The sequence below is a fragment of the Gigantopelta aegis genome, chromosome 3 (assembly GCF_016097555.1).
Source record: "Gigantopelta aegis isolate Gae_Host chromosome 3, Gae_host_genome, whole genome shotgun sequence".
Taxonomy (NCBI): domain Eukaryota; kingdom Metazoa; phylum Mollusca; class Gastropoda; order Neomphalida; family Peltospiridae; genus Gigantopelta; species Gigantopelta aegis.
In genome coordinates this window covers 7,128,150-7,144,463 of record NC_054701.1, presented here as the reverse complement: position 1 = coordinate 7,144,463, position 16,314 = coordinate 7,128,150, and the positions used below count along the sequence as shown (strand labels likewise).

The following is a 16,314-nucleotide window of genomic DNA, read 5'->3' as shown; positions in this document are numbered from 1 at the left end:
TAATAAAATGTCGAAAATATCGAGTTTTGGTTTTGAGTTTGGACATATGATACACAAGCATCAAACGTTTTTTTCAAGTTCACATTATTGTAAGACCATTTCCTCCAAGATATGTACGACTTTCGTAACACACAGCGGGGTTATTTTAGTGCCTATTTCGGTATCACCTTCTCCTTTGCATTGTTGTTAGTTTCCTACATATTTTGCGTGTTTTCATTTGATATTAAATCGGCGTTTTTCCTTTCTGCGGGTTAAGTTTCTTTTTATACAATTAACTTCATTTTCACCGAACCATTTTTTTTCTTGGCTTCTTAACGATGTATCGATATTCTTTCCTCTTTCGCTGTGTCTCCATATCAATATAGCATTTATATTTTCGTCCATTTTGCCTCTTGAAGCGCAAACAATCTGCTTTGATTAAGTATCGTTTGCTGCAGAGTTTTTGCAATATTTTGTTCGTTTTTAGTATTTATTCACACATATCGTGGTTTGCGCAATTCGAGGAAATCGATTTGTCTTAAATCGATTGAGTGCCATGTAGGACCGTAATTGTTTTTTCTTCTTCACCTCTACTTCTTACTTATAAGTACTTGACGAGCCTCTATCCAGTTAGGATTCAGACATGCTGTCCTGGGGACACAGTCCAGCAGAGTGGATTGCTTCTCCAGGACATAAAGAAGGTTGGACAAAATATGCCATGGCTTTATTCGGTAAATTAGTAATCTATACTCGATACAACTAGTGGGTGTAATTTGTAATGAAAATAACTTTACTGTCGTCGTTGTAAAGTCTCCTAAAATAGAAATTGAAGCAGACATGTAGACTAATTTTGATGCCACGACCTAAAGAGAAATAATGACATGCCCACCCATGGACCAATCCTAACCTCTATTTCTTTGTTGGTGTCACTATTTGCCGTCGATATGGATACATGTACACAATAATAATAAACTAAATAAATATAGTAAATAAATAAATATAAATATATGTATAAGTAAATAAATAAATAAAAATATATGTATAAGTAAATAAATAAATAAATAAATAAATGGTCTTAGAACATTTTAATTTTATATACGAAAAATGACTAAAGAAACATGAAGAATGGTAATTACAAATACTAGGCTTATGGCGTTTTCAAGGTTTCGTTACCCATAGTTCATCAACAGTTCACCGGAAATTGGACTAGAAACTTGTCCACGTTAATTAACTACTAGCGAGTTCACTGAACTCGAAAACATCCGAATGACCGCGGAACATGGCATAGGTGTAAAAAATAAAACAATCCTAAATTTCGTGATTGAGAAATCTTAAACGACTTTTCGGTAACTAAGTATTCCCACTTCATTACAAAACCAGATTGAAAACAACAGTGAACGATTTCTATTGTAATTTGAAGTGAATCTTCCAATAGCTGCAGCCTGCACTGGAAGGGCATTAATGTAGTTGAATCAAGTGATGCAGTTCTTCAGATGCATTTGTAGCTCAGAGCATTAAGCGAAGAACGCAAACTCCGATTACAGATACAGTAATGACTTTCTAAGGAAGGTGCATGTCACGCTGTATTTGTTTCTCCCTTTATTTTATCCATGTCTCTTTTTGCATCAGCAGTTTTGAATATTACTTTCTGAAGGATGCATGCTTTGCACTAAAAACAGGTGACGGCACATTTCACTTCATTTTAAACATGCTGTCCAACACGCTGTTCGAACCTATTATCTGGGCTATTTGTCCAGCCAATGGTCACTTGATAGTGAGAGAGAAGTTGGCGTAGTGCCTTACACCTACCCATTTATTCATTAAAACTAACTCTGGGTGGTTGTCGGTATGGGATACGAACCCAGTACCTACCATCCTGATGGCTTAACTACTACACAACCGAGGCCCGTATTAATGATTCAAACTAAATGAGCCTATTATTCTGAACACCAAACCCATGACCAATCATCTGAACATATAAAAAGACATTTTACTGATGCAGTAACAATTGGTTAGCAATGTAATTACTAGGTACGAATTCATCATTTTTGTGGTACATGTATTACATTTCTCTGACTCACCTTGTACGCTGCTAAATGGTTGTCCTTGAACTCTGACCGTTTGATTTTACTCAGACATTCTCCCAGCTGAGTTAATGACTCCTTGCTGCGTGTCTTCATCTGTGGATAAAAACAATACAGCAATAATCAGCACTGATATCAACAAAAATAATACAACACTAATCAGCACAGATGACAACAAAATCGATACAACACTAATCAGCACCGATAACAACAAAAACAATACAACAATAATCAGCACTAATAATAACAAAAGCAATACAACACTAATCAGCACTGATAACAACAAAACAATACAAGACTAATCAGCACAGATAACAACAAATACAATACAACACTAATCAGCACAGATAACAAAACAATATAAAAAAATACAACACTAATCAGCACAGATAACCACTAAAACAATACAACACTAATCAGCACAAATGCCAAGAAAAACAATACAACACTAATCAGCACAGATGACAACAACAACAATACAACACTAATCAGCACAGATGACAACAACATTGGTTTGTAAACACAAATAGTAAATTATCAGGATTGGAACCCACTTCACCGATTCGAATGACATTTGACAGCCAGCGACCTCAGCCACTCGGAAACCGTAACATCCACAGAACATGGAAGCTCAATTAACCGTGGTTAAGATTGCGTGCTGTCAAACACTCGAACTAATGTAACAGTGTAACATTAATATACAGCAATTAGCAAATACTATGATTTCTACTTTTCAAAATAGATGCTGAGTGTCTCGTTTAAAGATTTCATTTTAAGCGTTTCATTGTTCATTTTACGAGAGCTAGTAACGATGATGATACAACTTAAACAATTTGTTCTGAGTCTGCTGCCATGTCAACGTTTTCAACAAGTTACGGTAAACTTTTAGCAACTCCAACTACACATTCAACACATTTTTGTGTTAAGAATATTTGCGTATGTAAATTCAACGTGTTTCGTTTTTTGAAGTTTTGTAGTATACACTGTCATGTTCCAAATAACGGCGAATGAAACTTCAATGTGTTTTTGGTTGTTCTAATGTTTGTAGCAACCCAAGTTAGTTTTACCTCCCTATATTTTCGTCCTTATAAGACGTGGTAGGTACCACAGAAACCAGAACCACCAGAAACTGAGTGAATACACAGACTGAAACTAGTATTCTAAATACGAAAACGTATTGAATTTGTTATAGTAATTGAAAAGGCTCCATTATTCGGACATACCTTGCCAATGACAGCACACTCGAGCCACTCAATTTAATTTCGCGCCTATGACCAAATGGCCTTCAAACACATTACCCTGTTTATGCAACTCGAGAGCAATTGAAGAGTGTTTTATACAAAACTCGCCAAATCTATGACATACCAATTAAAGAAAAATGGTGTTTTATTTTTCAACCAATTACAACTTCATATATATGCCACTGGTTTATATCAACCATATAAGGAAGGGGATCCATTTTGGGGTAACAACTGTGCACGTAACCTTAAACAAATAATCAAATTAGCATCTGTCCCAATTTTGGACGTAACTATGTTTTTCAAATGGTTTTTATGACTTTTTCTTAACAAAATTGTGAAAATTAATTTTTTTCCTATCAAAGGAAGAAAGGAAATGTTTTATTTGACGACGTACTCAACACATTTTATTTACGGTTATATGGCGTCAGACATATGGTTAAGGACCACACAGATATTGACAGAGGAAACCCGCTGTCGCCACTTCATGGGCTACTATTTTTGATTAGCAGCAAGGGCTCTTTTATATGCACCATCCCACAGACAGGATAGTACATACCACGGCCTTTGTTACACCAGCTGTGGAACACTGGCTGGAAAGAGAAATAGCCCAATGGGTCCACCGACGGGGATCGATCCTAGACCGACCGCGCATCAAGCGAACGCTTTACTACTAGGCTACGTCCCGCCCCTTTCCCCATCGAATTCAATTCTCTAAAGGGGTTCAGTAACTTTAATATCCAGGGGCCTAATTCACTAAACTCTCGCAACTTTGCGCTCTCGCATTGCAATGCTAAAAGACTTACAAAGAGGATGCTTTGTTGTCTAACAGAGCCTAAGAGAGTTTTGTGAATTAGGCCTCTGGGATCTCGCAGTGCAGTGCTAAAAGACTTACAAAGAGGATGCTTTGCTGTCTAACAGAGCCTAAGAGACCTTTGTGAATTAGGCCCCTGAATGATAAAAACCCTAGGGGCTTCCTGATGCAGGTGGTGTGAGTTTCTCATCAAACATTATATGTGTAATGACCTATTTAACGAAGAATGGAGTTTATTTCCGTTATGTAGCCGTCAATACTAATGATTCCCGTCGACACCTCATTACTAATTAGCACAACATTCATATAAGGATACCAAGAGAGAATATCTGTCTAATTTTTTGTATAACCGAATATCGACAGACTCATTAATGTAACTGAAAGTAACATTCGTCTCACCAAAGTGCATAATTACACACCGATACCTGCGTGAAACTGGCATCAAAAACCATGGTAACGGAATACAACGATAATCTGCGGCCATATAATGTACATAACATATAGTGCCAAGAGATCCACGAGTTGGCGATACAAACTGTGTTAGTATGCAATAATAGATACGAAATGATGCCCCGAGGGATCGCACCAATATTGCTGGCAGACAAACATGCTGATGTGTGCGCCTAGAACCGAGTACTAACTCATTTAGTGTGCTGGGGGTGGGGTGGGGGGGGGGGGGGGGTGAGGTGTTTCCCATCTTAGAGCCCTCGAAGGAAGAAGTGGTAATATTTCAAAATTTGTCACGTTTGCACGAAAAACATGACGTCACAAGGGCTATTTATGTTCTTATTCCAACGTAGAAAATAAAACAGCGGTTTTTTTCCCTTGATAGTCACCTACCGGTCCAACCGGATGGGACTATAGGTTTTGTCTCCATCCTTCTGTCTGTCTGTATGTCCCACATAGTGTTCGGACTTTCTTTTCGCAATTCCTCAACATTTTCCTCAACATACTGAGCTGAAGGTTTGTGTATAGCTTTATCATGTACTGTTATTGATCACGTTTGATATCCATGACTACTTACCCATTGTTCACAAATATTTTGGCGCTTAAACTCAGGCTACATAAAAACATGGTTAGGCACTGTAAAATATTGGACTCGAGTACTCAATGGTCAAACTCGACCCGGACCCCGAGTACCTGATACTTACACTAAATGATAATGAGATGTCCAGTAGTCAGCACAGATAAGTATAAGGAATAAAATAAAATTCCAGCGCTGACAATGATTGGCAAATCATGCCATTGTATTGAATTTACAAACCGGTTGATATGTTCAGTATTGTGACGGAAGGACGGCCAGTTTAAAACGAGAAACTAGCGCATGGTCATATAATAATTGTGTAACTTATATCGTTGATTATTTACTGCTGAAATGATTGTCCTACATTGTTCATTATAGTTAATCATAATATTGCACCTTGTAGGGATACTCGATTCCTGTGGCAAGACTCGAGTCTTGTAGTGAACATGTATTGCTTCAGCAGTCCACTCAGAATGCTTCTTTAATGAATACATAAGCTTGGCTATGTAAGATCAATATTAGTGAGACCCTTTGGTGATTGCTGTGTCTATAATTTCAAAGGTTAAGTAAGAATGTAAGTTAATTCCGCCATCTTCAAACGACACATTAACTTACCAGCTTTAATAAGGAGAATGGCTGTCGACCTTTTCTAGAATCTTTGGAGTCTGAAAATAAAAACAACATATGTCTTAAAATACACAGTACATCTTAGTGTTGATTTCGCTAAAGCGGCTTAAAAAACAACCATAAGCTGTTTAGAATACGACCGGAAGCATATGCAATCTTATATACATGGCCGCAGGTAATATTCTGAATTAAAACGGATGTTTCAGAATATGACGATATCGCGTTCGCTAACCGGCCTTGGGAAGTTCTGAATTTAGACCGTTAAACTCTTAATGGGCATTGAATATCAAAACGAAAAAACACAAAAAAACCATACAAAAACAACCCCAACCCCGAAATGCTGTTCTAGAAAACATCTAATATGGAAGGGAATGGGTCGGTGAATTAAATTTGAGACACAGACGTTTGTTAAACATATACCAATATATCTACTGATATTTGAAAGAAAATACATTTTGATTCATTAGTTAATTTTCTGTATGTGATCTATTCAGTACATAACAGCAAATATGTATTATTTAGAAAATACACAACGAGCTACGAAAAAAGAAAGAAAAAAGTTTGTTTTGTTTAACAAGACCACTAGAGCACATTGATTTATAATCATAGGCTATTGGATGTCAATCATTTGGCAATTTTGACATATAGTCTTAGAGAGGAAACCCGCTACATTTTTGCCATTAGTGTCGAGGGATCTTTTATATGCATTATCCCACAAACAGGATAGCCACATACCACGGCCTTCGATATACCAGTCGTGGTGCACTGGCTGGAACGAGAAATAACCCAATGGACCCACCGACGGGGATCGATCCCAAACCCACCGCGCATCAAGCGAGCGCTTTACCACTGGGCTACGCCCCGCACCATGAGCTTCGAGGTAATACCGTTTATCTTGTACCTGAGAATTGATGTCCTTCATCAGTTCCCGAGTACAGAATAAACGCGAGTAGCGAGTTGGGTATTTTATTTATTACCCATTATCAATCTTTAACATTTTATGGCAGATTTTCAAACGATACGGTTATTGAAAACAGGTTTGCACATTGAAATCAAGAGCCAGCGTTGCGTCATAGCTGCGACGTACGTGTCACTGATAACATAAGTTAGTTGTGGACGTGGTAGTTACGGTTCTTTGCTGTTACTTGAAAGTTGTGACGTTAAAGCCTATATAGTGAAGCATTGATTAGGACGTGAAAACATATCTAGGCATTTTGGTTTTCTTTTCCCACTTCTCTCTGCCACATATGGGTAATACAAATATTATGGGCAGAGAGGAGTGGGGGGAGAAAAATTATATTTCAAAACTCACCCATTTCTTCCCCTAGATATGTTTTGACGTCATAATCAGTGTTTCACTATAGGCTTTGTCAACAACCTTACTAATATGCAGAACAGAGCATAGGCAAGACGTAACTGTGGCAGTACGAATTTTTATGTGTGTATTCTTGCAATGTTTTAATATATATATATATATATATATATATATATATATATATATATATATATATATATATATATATATATTTACTTTGAATCTCAGTATTGGAATTGAAGTTACAGATATAAAACTAAAATGATTGAGACTTCAGGTACATAATCCAGATCTCTTCTAAAGGTGAAAACTCAATAGAAAAACAGCAACAACAAAACTATTCCACTGACCGTCCCCAGGTGAGGAGTGTGGCCCCGCCCCATTGCAGGGCGGCATGCCCCCGAGTGCCGGGGCGTAGAAGTCTGCGATGGTGTTCCTCTTGATGAGCTTCTTGTGGTGCTCCTGAACCAGCAGGTCGCCGGGGTAGATGTTCATCGCCAGGTCCACCGAACTCCGACGTCGCCGTAGTCGCTCGGCGATGTTGCTGTAATAATGTGGTTTTTGTTCAAGAGTTTATAACATGAAATTCTAATGTTTTGTGGGTTTTCTTGATACAAATGCATAGACATTAGAACATCGCCGTAATGATGTTTATTTAATAATAACACTAGTAATTAATAATATTTATCAGTACTAAATAAATAATAATAAACAGAAATAATGTGATTTCAATGTAATATTGTTTCTTCTTCAATATTTTACATAAAGATCAAGGCATTTTGTGGATATCATTACTTGCTACTGAAATACCTAACAATATAAAACTGCTGTTGCTTATGTGGTGTTGTCGCAAAAAAATGCACTCATTCGTAATAACATCAAATGAAATATTACAAATGTTTCGAGAATTAAACTAACCACGAGGAATTAATTTCTAACATACCCGTTGATGAGAACCTAATACGTTGATTGTGATATGGTACGGCATATAATCCCAATAACAGAAGCACGACCAAATTCAATTACTCAAATCATTTCATTTCAACTGATTTTCGTGCTTATATCCAATTAAGGTTCAAGCACGCTGTCCTGGGCTATGTGTCCAGCACAGTGGGTTGGTTGTTAGTGGTTAGTGAAAGAGAAGAGGATGTAATGGTCTTATACCTACCCAGTGTGTCGTTAAAACTCGCCCTGGGTTGGAGCCGGTACCAGGCTGCGAACCCTGTACCTACCAACCTTATGTCCGACGGCTTAACCATGACACCACCGAGGCCGGTCAAATACTCTGTGATGTACACATTAAATTGAAAGAGATTGATCTATAACATATAAGTTAACTGTAAACACGTTATAAGCTTTATGAAAACGTTTTAGTTTAAATTTGTTGTCAATTTCGTATGTGAGAATATCGAAGAAATATAATACGACATCCGTGTCCGTTAGGTACAAGACGTACGTAACTCGCTTTCTTTCATTGAACACGTTTTGAAAGAACTCCATGTGTTTGTGTTTTTTGAGGCAATGTTTCGTTTGTCCAGTTAGTATGCTAACTGCCGTGTGACTGCGTTCAGTGTGAAAATATTTACCTAGCTCCTTCGCCGTGTGACTGCCCTTAATGTGAAAGTGATATTTACCTACCTCCTTCGCCGTGTGACTGCGTTCAGTGCGAAAATGATATTTACCTAGCTCCGTCGCCGTGTGACTGCGTTCAATGTGAAAGTGATGTTTACCTAGCTTCTTCGCCGTGTGACTGCCCTTAATGTGAAAGTGATATTTACCTAGCTCCTTCGCCGTGTGACTGCGTTCAGTGCGAAAATGATATTTACCTAGCTCCTTCGCCGTGTGACTGCCCTTAATATGAAAGTGATGTTTACCTAGCTTCTTCGCCGTGTGACTGCCCTTAATGTGAAAGTGATATTTACCAAGCTCCTTCGCCGTGTGACTGCGTTCAGTGCGAAAATGATATTTACCTAGCTCCTTCGCCGTGTGACTGCCCTTAATATGAAAGTGATGTTTACCTAGCTTCTTCGCCGTGTGACTGCCCTTAATGTGAAAGTGATATTTACCTAGCTCCTTCGCCGTGTGACTGCGTTCAGTGCGAAAATGATATTTACCTAGCTCCTTCGCCGTGTGACTGCCCTTAATATGAAAGTGATGTTTACCTAGCTTCTTCGCCGTGTGACTGCCCTTAATGTGAAAGTGATATTTACCTAGCTCCTTCGCCGTGTGACTGCGTTCAGTGCGAAAATGATATTTACCTAGCTCCTTCGCCGTGTGACTGCCCTTAATATGAAAGTGATGTTTACCTAGCTTCTTCGCCGTGTGACTGCCCTTAATGTGAAAGTGATATTTACCAAGCTCCTTCGCCGTGTGACTGCGTTTAATGTGAGTGATTATCAGTGTTCTAGGTAGCATTTTGATGGGGCATGGCGCTAATTTAATTGTAGGGAATTTTTAACGGGATATGATCGAATATTTTACATTCATAAATATACATGTATATGTAGAAATATCTATGCTGGTTTTAATTTACAAAACGTTTTTGGAGGGAGGGGGCAATCAATTTCTAAACCCAAATTTATTGTTCTTAAATTTGGATGTTTGATGAAACAGTACATTCATCGCCGTATGCAATATTATTGTACTAATATACTAAATATAGACACTATTAAAAAAAAATCTCGTTCCAGCCAGTGCAACACGACTGGTATGTGCCGTGGTATGTGCTATCCTGTCTGTGGGATGGTGTATATAAACGATCCCTTGCTACTAAAGGAACAAAATTGCGGGTTTTTCTCTAAGACTAAATTTAAGAATTACCAAATGTTTGACATCCAATAGGATAAATTAAAATGCTCTAGTGGTGTCGTTAAATAAAATCAAACTTTAACTATTAAAATGTTTTACAAAAGGATGGATCACCTAAAAAATCCTGTTCTTTTTTCTATTATATATAGTATTTATACCATTTAATATCATGCCCTAATGTAATTTAAAATAAATAAATGAAATAATTAAAAGAAATCAAGAAATGAAAAAAAGAAAGAAAAGAGAATGATTAGAAATAAATAAAAAGAAATAAAGAAATAAAAGAACAAACAAATTTAAAACATTGACATAAAGATATATTTGTAACAAGTTGTTCACTGCATTTAAAAACGGTTATTATTGCATGCCAAGGTCTAGATAGAGTTCATTAAATAGCAGGCATGCTTTCAACAAAACACAGTTATGCCTACACAGACCAAATAACCAGTGTTGCTAGTTTACTCTGTGCCATATTATAAAGATGCAATCAATGTGTCATTGATACGGACTACTGACACCAGTTAAAACTATTTATCTCGCCTTCATGTAAAATTCTTTAATCTCATTGGTTGTTTGCCGTTGGACAAATCCCTTATCCCCCTGTGGGCGGAGCCAAATTCTCTTATACCCCGTCTGTAATTTCCAACAGTTTCCAGCCACCCCAGTTAATGCTAAAGCAATAATTAGATTATAAATAACATTGATAATCAATCAAGTATACATAATTAATTTTATTTTTACTATAAAATACACTATTTCAATACTTTTAAAAGCTGCAATGTTGAACTCGGCCACCTAATTACGGTCGTGGTGTTATTGTATTAATGCGCGATTAGCAACAGTTTTTTTTTTTTTTTTTTTTTTTTTAATAGTTTTATTTGTTTACTACATACATTTCTGATAAAAAAAAAGTGTTTTTTTTTAAAACTTTTTTTTATTAATATCTGTTTCAGACAATTTCGTATTACAAACATTTGAAGTTAAAAACTCGTTTATCGATGGAACTATTTTTCGTCATTGGCAAGTGGTTTCGTTCGCGTCCGCGTGGTACGGCTCCGTTAATAAATTGTTAACAATTATTGTCTGGCGTTATTTTGATTATTTGGCTATATGGTTTAACATATCGGCAAGATAAATTCGTTGTAGAAGCATCTCTCGGGGTATATGGCTTTTTATGTACCCTCTGTGTGTTCTTTTACCCTCTCGCCTTCGGCTCGGGGTAAAAGAACACACAGAGGGTACATAAAAAGCCATATACCCCTCGTGATGCTTCTACAACTTATAATGTATCTTGGTCTGGGTATTTGCAACGGCAAAACTTACTTTAAAAATTTCGCATTTGATGTTCTGTCGAAGTTTATCATGATGGCCTACTTTCAGCTGTGTGTTTGCTAGGTGGTGTGTGGTTATGTGCGTGACGGTGTGAGGATTACTTCGCATTCAAGCTTTGTAAGACTGCCTGTCCGCTCGTCTGCAGTTGTATCGACTAACAATAGACGACGAAAAAAAAATACCGCGTTACCGCTATCGGATTTCACAACTGGCCAAACAATGTATTGTCAAACGTTTTTTAGTTAGGAATTCAGACTTTGTATTTTTATTTGACAATGAATTAGGGCAGGGCGGCGATAATCAGGGGCGGTTCGGTAACAAATACGACAGGACGGCGCAAAACGCGGGCAGGGCGCAGCGCCCCTCTATTTATTGCTAGCTAGAACACTGTGATATTTACCTAGCTCCTTCGCCGTGTTACTGCGTTCAATGTGAAAGTGATATATGTATACCCGGCTCCTTCGCCGTGCGACTGCGTTCAGTGTGAAAGTGATGTTTACCTGGCTCCTTCGCCACGTAACTGCCCTTAATGTGAAAGTGATATATACCTGGCTCCTTTGCCATGTGACTGCGTTCCATGTGAAAGTGATGTTTACCTGGCTCCTTCGCCATGTGACTGCGTTCCATGTGAAAGTGATGTTTACCTGGCTCCTTCACTATTCGACTGCCGACAATGTGAAGTGATATTTACCTGGCCCCTCCGTCGTGTGATTGCCCTTAATGTGAAAGTGATATTTACCTAGCTCCTTCGCCGTGTGACTGCGTTCAATGTGAGTGATAGTTACCTGGCTCCTTCGCCGTGTGACTGCGTTACATGTGAGTGATATTTACCTAGCTCCTTCGCCGTGTGACTGCGTTCAGTGTGAAAGTGATATTTACCTGGCTCTTTCGCCATTTAACTGCCGTCAATGTGAAAGTGATATTTACCTGGCTACTTCGCCATGTGCAAGTGATATTTACCTAGCTCCTTCGCCGTGTAACTGCCCTTAATATAAAAGTGATATTTACATAGCTCCTTCGCCGTGTGACTGCGTTCAATGCGAAAGTGATATTTACCTGGCTCCTTCGCCGTGTGACTTGCGTTCAATTTGAAAGGAAAGGAAATGTTTTATTTAACGACGCACTCAACACATTTTTTTTACGGTTATATGGCGTCAGACATATGGTTATCAATGTGAAAGAGATATTTACCTGGCTTCCTCGCCACGTGACTGCGTTCCATGTGAAAGGGATATTTACCAAGCTCCTCCGCCGTGTGACTGCGTTCAATGTGAGTGATATTTACCTAGCTCCTTCGCCGTGTGACTGCGTTCAATATGAAAGAGATATTTACCTAGCTCCTTCGCCATGTGACTGCGTTCCATGTGAAAGTGATATTTACCTAGCTCCTTCGCCGTGTGACTGCGTTCAATGTGAGTGATATTTACCTGGCTCCTTCGCCGTGTGATGCGTTCAATGTGAATGTGATATATGTATACTTGGCTCCTTCGCCCAGTGTGAAAGTGATGTTTACCTGGCTCCTTCGCCATGTGACTGCCCTTAATGTGAAAGTGATATATACCTGGCTCCTTCGCCATGCGACTGCGTTCCATGTGAAAGTGATATTTACCTGGCTCCTTCGCCGTGTGACTCCCCTTAATGTGAAAGTGATATATACCTGGCTCCTTCGCCATGTGACTGTGTTCCATGTGAAAGTGATATTTACCTGGCTCCTTCGCCATGTGACTACCAACAATGTGAAGTGATATTTACCTAGCCCCTTCGTCGTGTGACTGCCCTTAATGTGAAAGTGATATTTACCTGGCTCCTTCGCCATGTGACTGTGTTCCATGTGAAAGTGATGTTTACCTGGCTCCTTCACCATTTGACTGCCAACAATGTGAAGTGATATTTACCTAGCCCCTTCGTCGTGTGACTGCCCTTAATGTGAAAGTGATATTTACCTGGCTACTTCACCATGTGACTGCCGTCAATGTGAAAGTGATATTTACCTGGCTACTTCACCATGTGACTGCCATCAATGTGAAAGTGATGTTTACCTGGCTCCTTCACCATTTGACTGCCGACAGTGTGAAGTGATATTTACCTAGCCCATTCGTCGTGTGACTGCCCTTAATGTGAAAGTGATATTTACCTGGCTCCTTCGCCTTCATCACAGGAATTGCTGGGGGACACGTCAGGCGACAGCGTCGTCGGAGACACGTCACCACAGTTCTAGAAAACAAACAAAAGACCTCACCAATCGGAATTCAGTTATTCATTTAAGCTTGTAAATTACGTACAATGAGGTTGAATTTCAACCGGTAATCCATACTCGGTGTGTCAAAAGTCGTGGTATTTGTTACTCCGTAAAGACGTCCATAGCCTATAGTCTAGTGGGATTTCTGAAAAATGTGAATGTTAGGATAATTTTTGGGTAAAAGTTGGGAACCAGACTTTTTAGTATAATTTAGGTATGCTGAATCCTATAAACCCGGTTTCCAAACAAAATTTAGATTTTTTAACCGTCTAATTTGCATAAACAAAATGGCTGCCAAATTGCCAATTTTGGACACTTCTTGAACCATTTTCTGCAATAACTGTAACCAGGCAAGCAAAAGTGACAAATGAAGTGTCTATATCTATGTTTTGAGGGTCAGAAAATGTGATTAAGGCATTTTAAAATAATCAGTGGTAAGCTTAAATATACCTTCTTATCTGAAAATTTAGCCAATTGGAAGATAGTTTCATCTCTTTTTCAATTTAACTTGATGTAGATAAAAACTATCACATCTTACCCGACTATCCCCTTATGCATCCTTCTAAAGCCTTAAAAACTGCGTTTACGGGAACCCGACTCTACCCATGAAAAGAGCCAACCTAAAAACGGTGCGTTTACGGGAACCCGACTCTACCCATGAAAAGAGCCAACCTTAAAAACGGAGCGTTTACGGGAACCCGACTCTAACCTACGAAAAGAGCCAACCTTAAAAGCGGTGCGTTTACGGGAACCCGACTCTAACCCATGAAAAGAGCCAACCTTAAAAACGGTGCGTTTACGGGAACCCGACTTTACTCATGAAAAGAGCCAACCTTAAAAACGGTGCGTTTACGGGAACCCGACTCTACACATGAAAAGAGCCAACCTTAAAAACGGTGCGTTTACGGGAACCCGACTCTACCATGAAAAGAGCCAACCTTAAAAATGGTGCGTTTACGGGAACCCGACTCTAACCCATGAAAAGAGCCAACCTTAAAAACGGTGCGTTTACGGGAACCCGACTCTACCCATGAAAAGAGCCAACCTTAAAAACGGTGCGTTTACGAGAACCCGACTCTACCCATGAAAAGAGCCAACCTTAAAAACTGTGCGTTTACGGGAACCCGACTCTACCCATGAAAAGAGCCAACCTTAAAAACTGTGCGTTTATGGGAACCCGACTCTACCCATGAAAAGAGCCAACCTTAAAAACTGTGCGTTTACGGGAACCCGACTCTAACCCATGAAAAGAGCCAACCTTAAAAACTGTGTGTTTACGGGAACCCGACTATAACCCATGAAAAGAGCCAACCTTAAAAACTGTGAGTTTACGGGAACCCGACTCTAACCCATGAAAAGAGCCAACCTTAAAAACTTTGCGTTTACGGAACCCGACTCTAACGCATGAAAAGAGCCAAACTTAAAAACTGTGTGTTTACGGGAACCCGACTCTACCCATGAAAAGAGCCAACCTTAAAAACTGTGCGTTTACGGGAACCCGACTCTACACATGAAAAGAGCCAACCTTAAAAACGGTGCGTTTACGGGAACCCGACTCTACCCATGAAAAGAGCCAACCTTAAAAACGGTGCGTTTACGGGAACCCGACTCTACCCATGAAAAGAGCCAACCTTAAAAACTGTGCGTTTACGGGAACCCGACTCTACCCATGAAAAGAGCCAACCTTAAAAACTGTGCGTTTACGGGAACCCGACTCTACCCATGAAAAGAGCCAACCTTAAAAAAATGTCGATGTATTATTTTTCTTTTAGGGCGGGACGTAGCCCAGTGGTAAAGCGCTCGCTCGATGCGCGGTCCGTCTAGGATCGATCCGCGTCGGTGGACCCATTGGGATATTTCTCGTTTCAGCCAGTGCACCACGACTGATGTATCAAAGGCCGTAGCATGTACTACCCTGTCTGTGGGATGGGCATATAAAAGATCCCTTGCTACTAATCGAAAAGAGTAGCCCATGAAGTGGCGACAGCGGGTTTCCTCTCCCAATATCTGTGTGGTCCTTAACCATATGTCTGACGCCATATAACCGTAAATAAAATGTGTTGAGTGCGTAGTTAAATAAAACATTTCTTTGGTTTTCTTTCTATTTTTCTTTTCGGTGTTTTATTAATATGTGGGTGAATAGAGTACATACATAACATTTTATCAGGATCCGTAGAGGTTAATGTAATAAAGAAAAGATTCTACCTACAGTATCTAATATTATTTTTGGCAGGTGTCTCCAAAACACACGTGTATTTTGTTTTGGCCTAAACGATCGCTGATCCGTTACTGTACAATATCTGGTTACGACAGCTTGCCCTGAATTATAGGATGGATTCGTGTCATAGGTTATGAAATCGATAGATAACATGAAATGTCAAAATAAATCATTTTAAAACAGCAAAAATGTCATTTAGATTTTTGTTTTAAATTGTTTTGTTTTGTTTTGTTTTTTGTTTTTTGGTTGGCAGCGTTATTTCATGTTATTACTGCGTCGTTTGCCAACAATAAATGTGAAACCACAGGGCCCCACAATTTGCATTACTAAACTCGAGACCGCCAATGTTTGTAAAATACGAACCTTGCTTAATTTAATAACAATATCACGCACCGGTGCCATTTAAGCCGTGTTCACACTACGCGACTTCAAGTAGTAAGGATATGTAGCATTCCATTCGGTGTTGTGTTAATTTCTTTTAACCTTTCCTGTTATTAGTTCCCTACAGGTCCAACTGGGGGGAGGGGAGGTCATAGGTTTTGTATCTGTCCGTATCGCTGTCTGTCTATCCAATCGTATGCCCGTCTGTGCCACATTAGGTTCCCGGTTTTTTTCTCCCCGCAGTGCATCAAAATA

At 39.1% G+C, this 16,314-nt stretch overlaps 1 protein-coding gene across 1 annotated transcript in view; it reads right to left on the bottom strand.

Moving 5' to 3' along the window:
- LOC121367453 overlaps positions 1 to 16,314 on the bottom strand; it is a 208,287-nt gene that overhangs the window by 31,554 nt on the left and 160,419 nt on the right. The window contains exons 6-9 of the mRNA XM_041491632.1: positions 13,356 to 13,435; positions 7,432 to 7,625; positions 5,755 to 5,804; positions 2,061 to 2,159 (exon numbers count right to left, since the gene is read on the bottom strand). Coding sequence (XP_041347566.1) covers positions 2,061 to 2,159; positions 5,755 to 5,804; positions 7,432 to 7,625; positions 13,356 to 13,435 — 423 coding nt within the window. The remainder of the gene's footprint in view (positions 1 to 2,060; positions 2,160 to 5,754; positions 5,805 to 7,431; positions 7,626 to 13,355; positions 13,436 to 16,314) is intronic.